The 12,680-nt window shown below is 36.5% G+C and overlaps 1 protein-coding gene across 1 annotated transcript in view; it reads right to left on the minus strand.

The window, feature by feature from the left end:
- The window catches only part of ITGA1 (integrin subunit alpha 1), a gene marked incomplete at its 5' end in the record, with an annotated part of 163,190 nt that overhangs the window by 91,745 nt on the left and 58,765 nt on the right, over positions 1–12,680 (minus strand). The window contains one exon of the mRNA XM_079702706.1: positions 1,185–1,297. Within this exon, the coding sequence (XP_079558832.1) occupies positions 1,185–1,297 (113 nt within the window). The remainder of the gene's footprint in view (positions 1–1,184; positions 1,298–12,680) is intronic.

The following is a 12,680-nucleotide window of genomic DNA, read 5'->3' on the forward strand; positions in this document are numbered from 1 at the left end:
TTTCCCCTAAGGGAAGGCCTGAGTCAGTGGCTAAACCTCAGATAGACCTCACAGTCTTCCTGTCTAGAAGAAACAGAGGACAGAGAATGGGGCAATGACAGCAGTGCCAAGTGAAGGGGGGGTATCTTGGAAAGTAGAGCCACAAAAGGAGAGTTTGAATATATACAGATATTCTTTCCAAACATCTGAATGACCTGAACTGTACATGTGCGGGGTAAACTTCACATAGCCCAGCTAAAAAATTAGAAGAATTGAATAGAGATTTTAACTGCTTCCCACTGTTGTTTGGAAACTGAGTTCAGCCAAGTAAATTGCCTGCTAAAACTAAAAGTTAAGACTTTTCAAAGGCACATAACAGATCTAGAATCTCCACACTTAAAACTCAAAAGTTTAATCCAGGATACAATAAAAAATTACTAAACATAAGAAGAAACAGGAAAATGTGACCTAACCTCAAGAGGAAGGTAATAAATGGAAAGCGATGTTGAGATATTCCAGATGTTGGAATTATCAGGCAAGACATATTAAAGTAGCTATGCTCTTGAATGTAAAGAAGAAAATGTTCATAATAAACAAGTAGGAAATTGAAAAAAAGGAGAACTGAAAAATACAATATCTTAAATAAACCTGAAGAGGATGAGTCATTTCCATGGTACTTAATATTGCACAGAACACTGACAGGTTTCCAATTCCTGGATAGTTCTAGTAGGAATTTTCTAGTCATGTTCTAACTACGCTGATACTTCTATCAAATACATACATTTCAATATAAATTTACCTTTTGCAATTCTCTTTTTAAAATTTAAATTTTTATTTCTCGTGTTATTTTCTTTAAAAAAAACAAACACTAAGTTAAATTTTGTGGAGGAAGTGTGATGGATAGGTTTATTTAGAAGAGTTCTTTTTATGTTACCACTGGTTTTACAAAGGATTCTGAACAATGGAGGTGGTTACAAGTTACAAAACTAGTAAGACCTTCTATATCTATAGATATTCTATGATGAATTTCTAAAGCAAATGAAGGGTAAAAGGCATCAAAATGCCATTTTATGTAAATCTGAATAATAAAAATGGAAGAATGTTTATAGATTCCTTGTAGTTTTCCTGAGTTGGTTGAAATTCACTTTCAGTGAGAATGCTGGGCATAATTTAGGATCAGACTTTAACATTTTGACTTTACATACCTGGAAGATCCAACTTTATGCAAGGTAATGATTCACCTCTCCCAACTGGACACTTATAGACATCTCCAGTTCTGTTCTTGGGTTGTCCAACTAAAGGAGAACCAATAAGCACCCTGGAAATTAAATAACTCAATTAACATTTCTGAATAATGAGAAACATTTTATTTTTGTTACTGTATGACTAGTTCTAAGACGATTGACAGTAGTTCCCACAGACATAATTAGATAGCCATCCTCAGTTAGTAACTTAATGTTATCTAAAATAAGCAGAGTGTCTTCTTCAAATTGCAGATTGATTTAAATTTAAAAACAGTAAAATACATAGGAGAGAGACTTGAGAATATTTTATTTTCTTGTATTACATGTTACTTTAACACATTTTTTTTTATTTGGGGGCTGAAATCATAATTATTGGTTAAGCCTGCTGCTGTGTTAATTCACAAAACACACATGGAAGTACAAATGACTTTTTCCCACGAGGAACTGATAATGTCATAGAGAGGTCAGGAAATATAAACATTATATCATAAGATTTAATATTAGTATATGCTAGTTTGTAGGCACTTAAAATAAGGATAGTTATGAGACTCAGGTTTAAAATCACTTGTTTTTTTAGACAGAAGTATGAAATCACTCTAATAATAATTAATGGAAAAAATATAATCATGATTTATTTTAGTCCTAGCAAGCCATTTAACAAGGTTTCCTATGATATCTTCAGGAATAGGATGGGTGAATGTGGTTGAATGTTAAGGTACTTGTTGGGATCCACAGCTGCTGATTCACTGCTGGCTAAACAGCTATATCCAAACACACTGATTACTAATATGTATAAAATGGATAACTAATAAGAACCTGCTGTATAAAAAAATAAATAAAATAAAATTTAAAAAAAACAAAGAAAAAAAACAAAGACACTGATTACTAGCAACAAAAGGACTCTAATTATATACCATAAGACTGCACTTGGGATTGACTTAGCCTATATCTTTGTTAATGACTTAAGTGAAGACACAGAAAGCATAAAGGTAGTCATTAAGTAAATCAAAATACCAATTTGGGCATTCAGAAGTGTCAACATTCTGGAACAAGAAACTTGAACTAGTAAAGTTTAATAAGAACCTATGTAAATAACTTCACTTAACTGTGTACTATTATCTACATCAGTACAGAATGTGGGAAACCTGACTTAATAGAAGTTCATGTGAAAAAGTCATGGAGGATTTAGTTGATAGCAAGAAAACATGAGCCAACAGTGTACTTTAGTGCCAAAAATGGTAATGTGACCTTAGGCATCATTGCTAGAAATAGATGCCCTGGTCAAGGAAAGTGATAGCCCCTCTGTGCTCTGCACTGTCAGGCCATGTCTGGAATCTCCAAAATTAAGAGGGACATAGGCACAGTGGAATGTATTTAGGAGACTATGACTCAGATAGTTAAGATTCTGGTAATTTTGTCAGACCAGAGATGCTTGAGGGGAAGTTGAGGACGTTTAGCATGGAGAAGAAAATGTCTGAAGGAGAGTTGAAATGTTGTGAAGGAGTGCAGGTGGATTGGGCATTCCTTTTTAAATTTTTCAAAATTTGAAAGTTTGTCATATTGAAAAGGGATGGGATTTATTCTGTGTAAGTCCTTTGGACAAAGCTAGTATTATGGAAATAAGTTTTACAACAATTGCAAATACTGAATTGTTGAACAGACTCCCTAAAACATAGTTGTGATATAATGCCTTTGCAAAGCCATTTCTGATATACATAAATAACCATAAAAATGTTCAAACCCCTTAACGTATAATTCTTACTTCTGGGAATCTATCCTAAAAAAAATGACCTAAATTAAAGGAAACAAGCTTAATGCATAAAGATATAATGCTTATAGTGGTATATATAATCATGAAAGTTTAAAAGAAGTCTGATCAACAGCAAGACTAATTAATTATTGTAGGTTCATTCCATAGAATATTGTGCAGTCATAAAAAAATAGTTAATAAGACTGCATGGTAGGATAAAAAATTAGTTATGACCTAATTTAAAGTAAAAACCTACCTAATTTATTGAAAAACTATGACAATTTGAAGTGAAAGATACCAAATTATATTCAATGTACTTATTTGAATAGCAATGATAAAAACAGCCAGCATTTATTGAATTTATACCATGCGCAGAACACTCTTTTAAGTGTTTTCCATGTCCTAAGTAATTTAATCCTCTCCATAAAATATAGCATGAACTTTGGTGTCAGACTTCATGAGTTCAAATCCTGGTTTTACCCTTTACTTAGTTGTATGGTTTAGGACAAGCCAGTTATCCTCTGTGCTTTAGTTCCTTCATCTGTAAAATGGAAATAATAAGAGTAGCTACCTGACACGATCATCATGAACATTAAATGAGCTAATGTATATAGAATGCTTAGTACAGTATTTGGCTTATAACATGTGCTATCTAAGTGTTGGTTCTTTTTATTATTAGATACATATTTTCAGATGATGGACAACTCTATCTATGTAGAACATAGATTAAAAGGGAGTACACCAAAAAAAAAATTCTATTAAGGAAATTATGGTTAGGCTTTAAGTTTTTTTCCCCCAATTTTTCAAAACCTTTTGTAATGTGATTGATTAAACTAGCTTTATAGTTAAAACAGTTTGGAGAAAAGTAGTGGATATGTTATGAAAGTATTTAAGTTGAGATTAGACAGATTGATTAATGTTTATTAAGAAAATCCTACATGCTCAGCATTAATGGCAGGCCCTGGGAATATAAAATGGATAAAACACAATTTTTAAGGTGGCTTAAAACTTAGGGGAGAAGCAAAAATATAAATGTACTATTACTATATTGAATAGGTCTGAACTTGGTGCAGTTTCAGCAAAGTCTTAGAAGCAAGAAGGGATGCACATGGCTCTTTCAGTAAGTTCAAGTAACTCAGTGTAGCTGGAGTGGAACTTGAGTCTGGCAAGGTAAATAGGGTCCAGATCACATGTCCTTACAGTGCACTTTAAGAACTTTGGATTTATTGTATGGAGGGGAGAGTTGGGAACTACTGAAGCTTTTAAAGAGGGATGTGGGACTTCCTGGTGGTCCAGTGGTAAAGAATCCACCTTCCAATGCAGGGGACACAGGTTCAATCCCTGGTTGGGGAACTAAGATCCTACATGCCGCGGGGCAACTAAGCCCGCGCACTGCAACTACTGAGCTTGTGCACCTAACTGGAGCCCACATGCCGCAAACTACAGAGCCCACATGCCCTGGAGCCTGCGTGCCACAACTAGAGAAGAGGAAACCCACACGCCACAACTAGAGAGGCGCCCACGCACCACAACGGAGAGCCCGTGGGCCGCAATGAAAAATCCCGCATGCCTCAAAGAACATGCCGTGTGACACAACAAAGACCCGACACAGCCAAAAATAAAATAAATAAATAATAAATAAATCTTAAACAAAAATAAAGAGGGATGTGACATGATCAGCCCTGATTTATAAAGAGTTTTTACTTGTAGTGTCATGAATAAATTGCAAAAAGGGGCAAATTAGACTCAGAGACTGAAGGCAAGAGTTCCTAAAGTAATCCAGATAGGAAAGGAAGACCTGAATTAAGGAAGTAGAGAGGAAGGGGATAACCAATTCTAGAAATATTTATAATATAAGCTGTATTAGTTTGGGTTCCCCCAAAAGCAGACTGCTATATATAGATTTTGAGGCGGCAATTCCAAGTAGGCACAAATGTGGAGGTGGGGGAAATGATAGAGGGAAGGAAGAAGGGCCAATAAAGCGTGCACTGATAAGTGTTACTTCTGTAGGCGTCTAGGCTCAGTCTTGCTGGGGAACATCTCAGAAACCACATGGAACATATAGGAGCATGCCATGAGCATGGTTGAGGCCCTAAGAGTAAATGCTACCAACTCGAGAGAAGACAGAGCAAGAAGACATCTGAAGGTTGACATCTAGGGGAAAATAACACAAGATTTTAATGAGTGGAGGAAGAAAACTGGTAGGAGTAATCAGAAAGGGAAAGAGAGAATCAGAAAACAGTGATGTCACAGAAGCCAGAGAAGGAAAGAATATCAAGAATGGGAGCCGTGAGTGTCAAGCAGACTTCATTTTAAGTAACCTGGCTAAAAATGAGGAAGATGGGCCATATTAATAAACTTGGGCTTCTTTTTTTCAAGCAAACCATTCAGGGTTTGAGGCAAGTTTACATTTATGATGGAGGAAACCTGGATATGGTAAAATAATGGTATCCAGAGGTTTGTAAGTGTGGTGTATGGTTTGGAGGTTTATGCACCTTTGTGATGTGACATTGTCCCTCTTTGTCCTTCACTGAGGCAGAATCTATTTTTCCTCCTGTCGAAATTGAGATTCGCTTGATAAATAGAATGCAGCAGATATGACACTGTGACTTCGGATGCTAGGCCTTAAAAAGCATTGCAGGTTACATTTGACCTTCTTTTGGAAATCTGAGACCACCATGCTGTGAAGAGGCGCAGTCTCGCCTAATGGAGGATGAGAGGTCACACGGAGGAGAAGCAATGTTTGAGGAGGTAGCAGAACTTCAGACAGGGGAGTTAAACCATCATGGACCCTCCAGCCCTAACTGAGGTACCTGATGACTACACCTGCATAAATGAGCATTCATGAGTACCCCAGGCAGCAGGGGAACACCTATTCAATCCTTAAAATCCTGAGAAATAATCAATTATTGTTGTTTTAATCCAATAAGTTTTGGGGTGATTTGTTACAAAGCAACAGGTAGCTCAAACAGGAAGGGAGGGTAAAGTTTTGATCTAGTAGCCCCTCCCTCCCTCCCTCCCTCCCTCCATTCCTCCTTTGGAAAACAGTAGCTATAGTCATCTAGTGAGATTTAGGGGTAGAGGTAGTAGGGTGGTGGGCTTGTGGAGAGTAATAAAAATGTAAATGGACAAGGCATACATAGGCCAGTCATGCAACCCATCAGGTTAAGATGAAGTAGGTAACAGCTCATCAGGGATGTTTTGGAAGGTGTTTCTTCTATAGATATAAGACAGGCCTCCAAAGACCGTTCCAATTCTAAAATTCCATCATCTGAATAGAACAAATTATAAGTCTATGGAGGAGTACTAATTAGCTGGAAAACATGAACCAATAACTGGGGAAAATCTAGAACAATCTATAAAAAAGTGAGTTCTGAACAGTATGTTAATATAAAGTTATTACGTTATAAGGCAGGAGAGAAGAGAGATCACAGATAGCCCAGGCAAAAATGTGGAAACAGGAGCATGAGGGCTGAAAATGGAAGGTAATGAAGTATGGGTGACTGGAACACAGCATAAAGCTTCTGTATAACCTGGGGCAGGAAGGTTGAGACTGGCAAGCAGTAGACTTTGAAGGAAACGTTCTGGAATTTATATTTGAACTCTAGGGCAATAGAAACCTCTAGAGTATGATGATAATTGGAAATAACCTGATATAGCAACTGGAGCCATGGCCTATTGTATATTCTGGATAAGTAAAGCCTGGGGTGTGAGAACTCAGAAAACGGTAGAGTGTAGTAGGCTAGGGCTGAGACAGGGAGCTTGAGAGTTGGGATCAGTGATAAAGAATGGGTAAGCAGGACACAGGATGTAGGATATAAAACAAATTTGTGTATTTCTGACATCGAACATGCAACTCTGGAATATATCCCACCTCTTAATCCTAAGAAAGTCTCACTTTTCCCAAGCTGCATAAAAATGACAAGATCCTAGAAAAATATCAGCATAGAGTTTATGGAATTTTAGGAATCTTCAGTATACTCAAGCCCCACTATCTTGCTCTATTTTTTCTCACAGCACTTATTACATTCTGACATATAACCTACCTGTTTATTAAGTTTATTATTTGGTTTTTGTTTGTCCATCCCAATAGAATATAAACGCCACAACAGCAGGAATTTTCACCTATTCATTCACTCATATATCCTGAGTGACTATAACAGAGCCAGATATAAAAATCAGCATTCGATAAATATTTATTGAATGAATAAATTATGACTGCATCAGATGCTCTAAGAATCCGAATAAGGAATACCTGGTCATTCAGGTGACCAGCTAAGAGGTTCTAACTGTGAAGTCTTTTGTTTTTTTCACTTTAGAGGCTGGATATTTTGCTTAAGCAGAATGCCATATATGCCTTTGGGTGACACAGCAGGCATTTCCACAGGTCAAGGTTGTAGAGAATCCTTGCTGTTGTAGGAGCAAACTGGCTGAAGGCATAAGGCTGGGGTTCCACATCCTGGCCCTGTCACACGCGCTGTGTTAAACCTTTGGCAATTCATTCTCTGAGTCCCAGTTTCCTGTCTAGAAAATGAGGATAACAGTCATATTCACTCAAACACACAGGGTCAAGGTGAAGACCCAAAGCACATTGTTTCATGAGCGATGGATAATGTTACTTTAAACTTTAATGCAAGTTTGCTTTAACTCGTTAAATTTTATTTATATTAAATTTCTGCTTTTTATATGATATTATTGCAATGATTTGTATGTAGATTGCAGATTAAAGAATGTTCTGGGTCTCATTATTGATCACTAGAGAAACACCTAATGAACTCAAAGATCATCAAAGTGAGAGAAACACTTCTTCTCCATGAAAATGCTCCAAATATAATAAAATTTAATAAACTGAGAAATGCTTCCTATTCATAATAGTTATTTTTGTCAGTAGGACTGCTATTATATTTATTTGAAGGGTAGCTGGCCTCTGACTGCTCTGTTTCATATTTATATTTTTTTCTTCTGTAAAAGATAAGTTTCCTGGAGATTGTTGTCTCATATTTACATTATTTCTTTTCACCTAACTCTTTCCTGATCTCCAAGCCAAAGTCTGTATCAGAGTGCCAAGTATCTCCTGCCAGGCATTAAAAAACAAAAACCAAAAACCAACAGAGTAAGTGTTTAGTCATCTTAGAGAATGAAGTTATACAGTGGCCCCATGAGCTGTTGTGTTTTTCAGTCATGAAAGGTAGAGGAGTAGAAATGAGATGAACCAAAGAACTGATGTTTGGCAAAGAGGAAATTTCAACTTCAAAAGATATTATAAGCAATTTAAAATAAACTTTATATTAAAATCTGTGAGAGAAAATTTGATAAAACTTTTAAAAAGTCTTTTCACCCCAAGCTTGAATAGGCTTTATTTAAAACACACATACATTGGAAACAGGGCATCAGTCACTTGAGCCCACTAGTAAACCTTACCTGGCACAAAGCAGGGTCCTCTAGGGTAAAGGCAGGAAGCCAGTACATTTTGATATATATTGGGTTGGGGATTGGCTAGGGAAGTATTTGCATCATGAGAATCTATTTTGAAAAGACAGCCCACTGAAGTCACCGAAGCCCCTAAGCATGGATGCTTAGATAGCACTCAGAGGGGTGGGTGCACATGCTGGAAGGAAGGAAGCAAAGAACAACAAAGAGTGGAAAGCCCCACACCAGCATCTCATTTTTTTCCCATCTGGCAGAGCCCTGCTATACTGGTGATTACCGGTAACTCTGGAAGGCTGCGCAATGCTGAGCACATTTGAGTTTCTTCTCTTCAAAGCAAAATTATTAAACCAATTGTATTCTTTGTAATTCTTCTGAACCACATTGCAGTTACTTGGATGCTCCAGCTCATGCTAATCGTAATGAACAACAGCTGAATTTAATCAGAGGTATAATGTGTTCTGCTACTGAAAAAACATGTGGCTTCTGAGCCAAAGATATAAAGTAGGTTATACTCCACAGGAAACTTCTGAAACATAAAGGGGGCATAGGCCGCCTTTTCTGTTAACTGTTTATTCTTTCCAAAGATTTAAACTAATGCTTTTCAAATACACAGACTGCACTTGTTATGGGTCAAAAAAGTACTCCTTTATGCATACTTCAGCAAGATGTAAGATGGGTCAGGATGATTTTTTAAAAATGTGAGGTTGCTGAGCTTACAAACATGACCTGTAAATATGATTTACGCAGATGCCCACCTCTGGAGAAAATTAAATAACAAAATTCATGTTCTCCCAAATATGTCAATTATTTCATAGTCCATTTCTTAAAGTAGGTCTGCATCCTGATTTTATCAACACTTACAGAATATCCAAACATATTACTAAAATTTATTTTGCATGACCTGTGCCTGGATCTCTTTAGAATGGTATGTTGCTACCATGCCATTCTTAAAGATTTGGACATTTAGATTTTTGTAGTTTACTTACTTTTAAATTCAATTGGCCACAATGTTTTTGTTTCCCTGATTTTTCACACCTTTTCCATAAAATCATTGTAAATATGGAATGTCAGAATGGAATCAAAGTATCTGACATCCACATATACATTCAAATGCTCATAAACTCTCACACACATATTAAAATGTAAAGTAATATACATCAGATACAGTTATTATCAACATTTACTTTTTAATATAGTTCTAATAAGGACAACAGTCCTAGACTGGGAGTGGAGAGACTTGAGTCCTATTTTCTGCTCTGGCCCCAAGTAGTTATATTTCCCTAGGGGAGTCACTTTAAAAAAAAAACAAAACACTTTATTGAAGTATGAAAGACATACACAAAGCTGTACCAGTTTAATGTACACAACTTGATGAGTTTGGAGATAAGTATACATCCTTAAAACCATCACCACAATCTATGCCATAAACATATCCATCACCTCCAAAAGTTTCCTCCTGCTTTCTTTAGTAGTGGTTGTTGTTATTTATTGTTATTATCATTGTTTTGTGATAAGAACACAACTTAAGATCTACCTTCTTAACAAATTTTAAGTGTACAACACAGTATTGCTAACTATAGGCACTGTGCTGTATAGTAAATCTCTAGGATTTATTCATCTTGTTTAACTGAAACTTTGTACCCTTTGACTAATGTTTCCTTGTTTTCCCCTCCTCTGAACCCCTGGTAACCACCATTCTATGCTCTGCTTTTACGAGTCTGACTAATTTAGGTTCCTCATATAAGTGGAGTCATGTGGTATTTGTCCTGCATCAGGCTTATCTCACTTAGCAAGACGTCCCCCAGGTCCATCCATGTTGTCTCAAGTGGAAAAATGTTCCTCTTTTTCTAAGGCAGAATAATATTCTACTGTATGTATATAACATATTTTTAAAATCTATTTATCTGACAATGGACATTTAGATTGCTTTCAAGTCTTGGTTATTGTGAATAATGCTGCAATGAACACGTGAATAATGCAGATACCTGTTTGAGATCTTGATTTCAATTCCTTTGGATATTTACCCAGAACTGGGTAGCTCTATTTTCAATTTTTTTGAGGAACCTCTATATTGTTTTCCATAGTGGCTGCACCAATTTACTGTCCCACTAACGTGTACAAACGTTCCCTTTTCTCCACATTCTTGCCAACACTTTGTTTTGATACTAGTTATGAGAGAGTCACTTTTAACCTTACTTTATATGTGTTTTGTTTTTTCATCAATGAGAACAGGAAGTTAAACTAGATTCAGTTGTTCAGCCAACTGAGTTGAGTGCATATTATGCTTAAGGTCCTGGGCCAGATGCTGGGCAATGCACAGGGTTACAAGCGGGAACCAAAACCAGTTCTTGCTTTCTAAACATTTTCCCTAATACATTAACTTCTCCCTCTTTCTGTTTTCCATTTTGAAGTTTCCAAGCACCTAGACATTACCTTGAACTCAAGCTGCTTAAAACCATACTCATCAACTTCCTGATAAAACTGATTTTCCTTTCCTGTACATTTGTCTCTGAATGACTACCCACTTCCCGGTAATCCAGTGTAGACATTTTGGAATATGTTTGACACCTCCTACACCTTCATTTGCCATTCCCAGACTTCCACTAAGACAATTATTCACCTACATTTATCTTGGGTACACTATTCTTTCATTGCAGTTCGCCCTCCTTGTCCAGGCTTCATTGTTTAAGCAGATTGCTGTTCTTGCTTGCCTATGGATTTCCCCGATTTCAGGCACTCCTTTCTCCAATCCAATCTATACATAATTTCCTAAACTAAGTTTCATAAAACAACCTATAATGGCTTCTCAGTACCCTCTACTTAGGTACAAGCTCCTTTGTCTGGCTTTTAAGGTCCTTCCCCTCTATCATCCCAACGTCAGACCTGTTTGCTTACCAACACTCTCACTTATCCTCAGGTCTATGCCCTTGTTTATGTAGCTTCCCAGCTTGGAGTGACATCTCTTCTGTTATTGAAAGGTAAGTCATCTTTCAAGATTCAGCTTAAGAATCAAGCATCATTTCCTCCTTCTTGAACTGAAGAGATTGTATGGGTGCACTAAAGTTCCAAGAGGAAATATGAATGCCTTCTTACTCTACTAAGATTCATTCAGATAATTCAGGGCTTCTGATAGCAGACTGCCCTAAAATCAGAGAGACAGGACTGGATGAGGGACGAAGCTTACAGGCTTTCCTCATTATCAGAGAATGAAGACCAGACTTTCATAAAATCTGCTAACAATACAGTCATCCCTCGGCATCCATGGGGGATTGGTTCCAGGACCCCAGTGGCTACAAAACTTCGCATGTGCTCAAGTCCCTTATATAAAACGGCCTGGTACAGTCCACCCACCGCAACTCTGGTACCATAGTTGGTTTAATTAGCGAATGCGAAACCTGTGAATGGGAAGGGCTGACTGTTATTTGACTATTCTTTAAAAAGACAGTTCATTTTAAGTAGGTGGTTTAAGACTTTAAGGTTTGCTATTCCTCTTTAAAATTTATGTAACTATTAGTAATAAGTGAAAATTCACTATAATATGTGTTTTATGTAAAAGTTAAGCTTTTTAAGAAAAACATGCACTGAGTGACAGTTTATTCTAGCTTATGCACAAAGAGAAGCTTGACCAGTTGGCCCACTCACATTATTCTCCCAGAGGTAGAACTCCCTGATTGCAGACATAATGCCTAAAAGAATAAAATTGGTGTCTAAAGGGATAACTTTATCCGTTTAACCTTAAAAAAGGAGGTGGGTGGTAAAGTGAGAGCATAGGATTGAAGGACAGAGGATATAAAAACTCATACTCTATTATTAGATGTCTTATCTGAGATATTTATAGGGAGAGAAGAAGAGTGAAGCACCTCCACAAATTTTAGTTTATACCCAGGATACAATATCTGTACTTGAAAAATGTGAGAACTCAAATTCTTACTTTGATACTATTTAGAGGATTATTGTCAAATTAAGCAAGTCTAGAAGGTAAAGTGAAATATCGAAAAGTCACATCTTTTCATCTGTGAAATATAGTAGAGAGATAGCTCACTGTTTTCCAAATAGATATAGATCCATTTTTGTTTGTATTGCTGTAGTTACTAGAAAAATGGGCTTGTTTAGTTTAAGTTACTAAACTGAAGCAAAGTTTAACTCCTGTTCTCTTTTTCTACAAGGTCCAATTAAAAAAAAAGAGACTCACTGAAAATTATGTTAAATATAAAGCAAAAGAACTCTAATAATTTTGTATAATTTTCAAAAGTTAAATATGCTTTAAAAAAACCATA

The sequence above is a fragment of the Hyperoodon ampullatus genome (genome assembly GCF_949752795.1).
Source record: "Hyperoodon ampullatus genome assembly, chromosome: 4".
Classification (NCBI taxonomy): Eukaryota; Metazoa; Chordata; class Mammalia; order Artiodactyla; family Ziphiidae; genus Hyperoodon; species Hyperoodon ampullatus.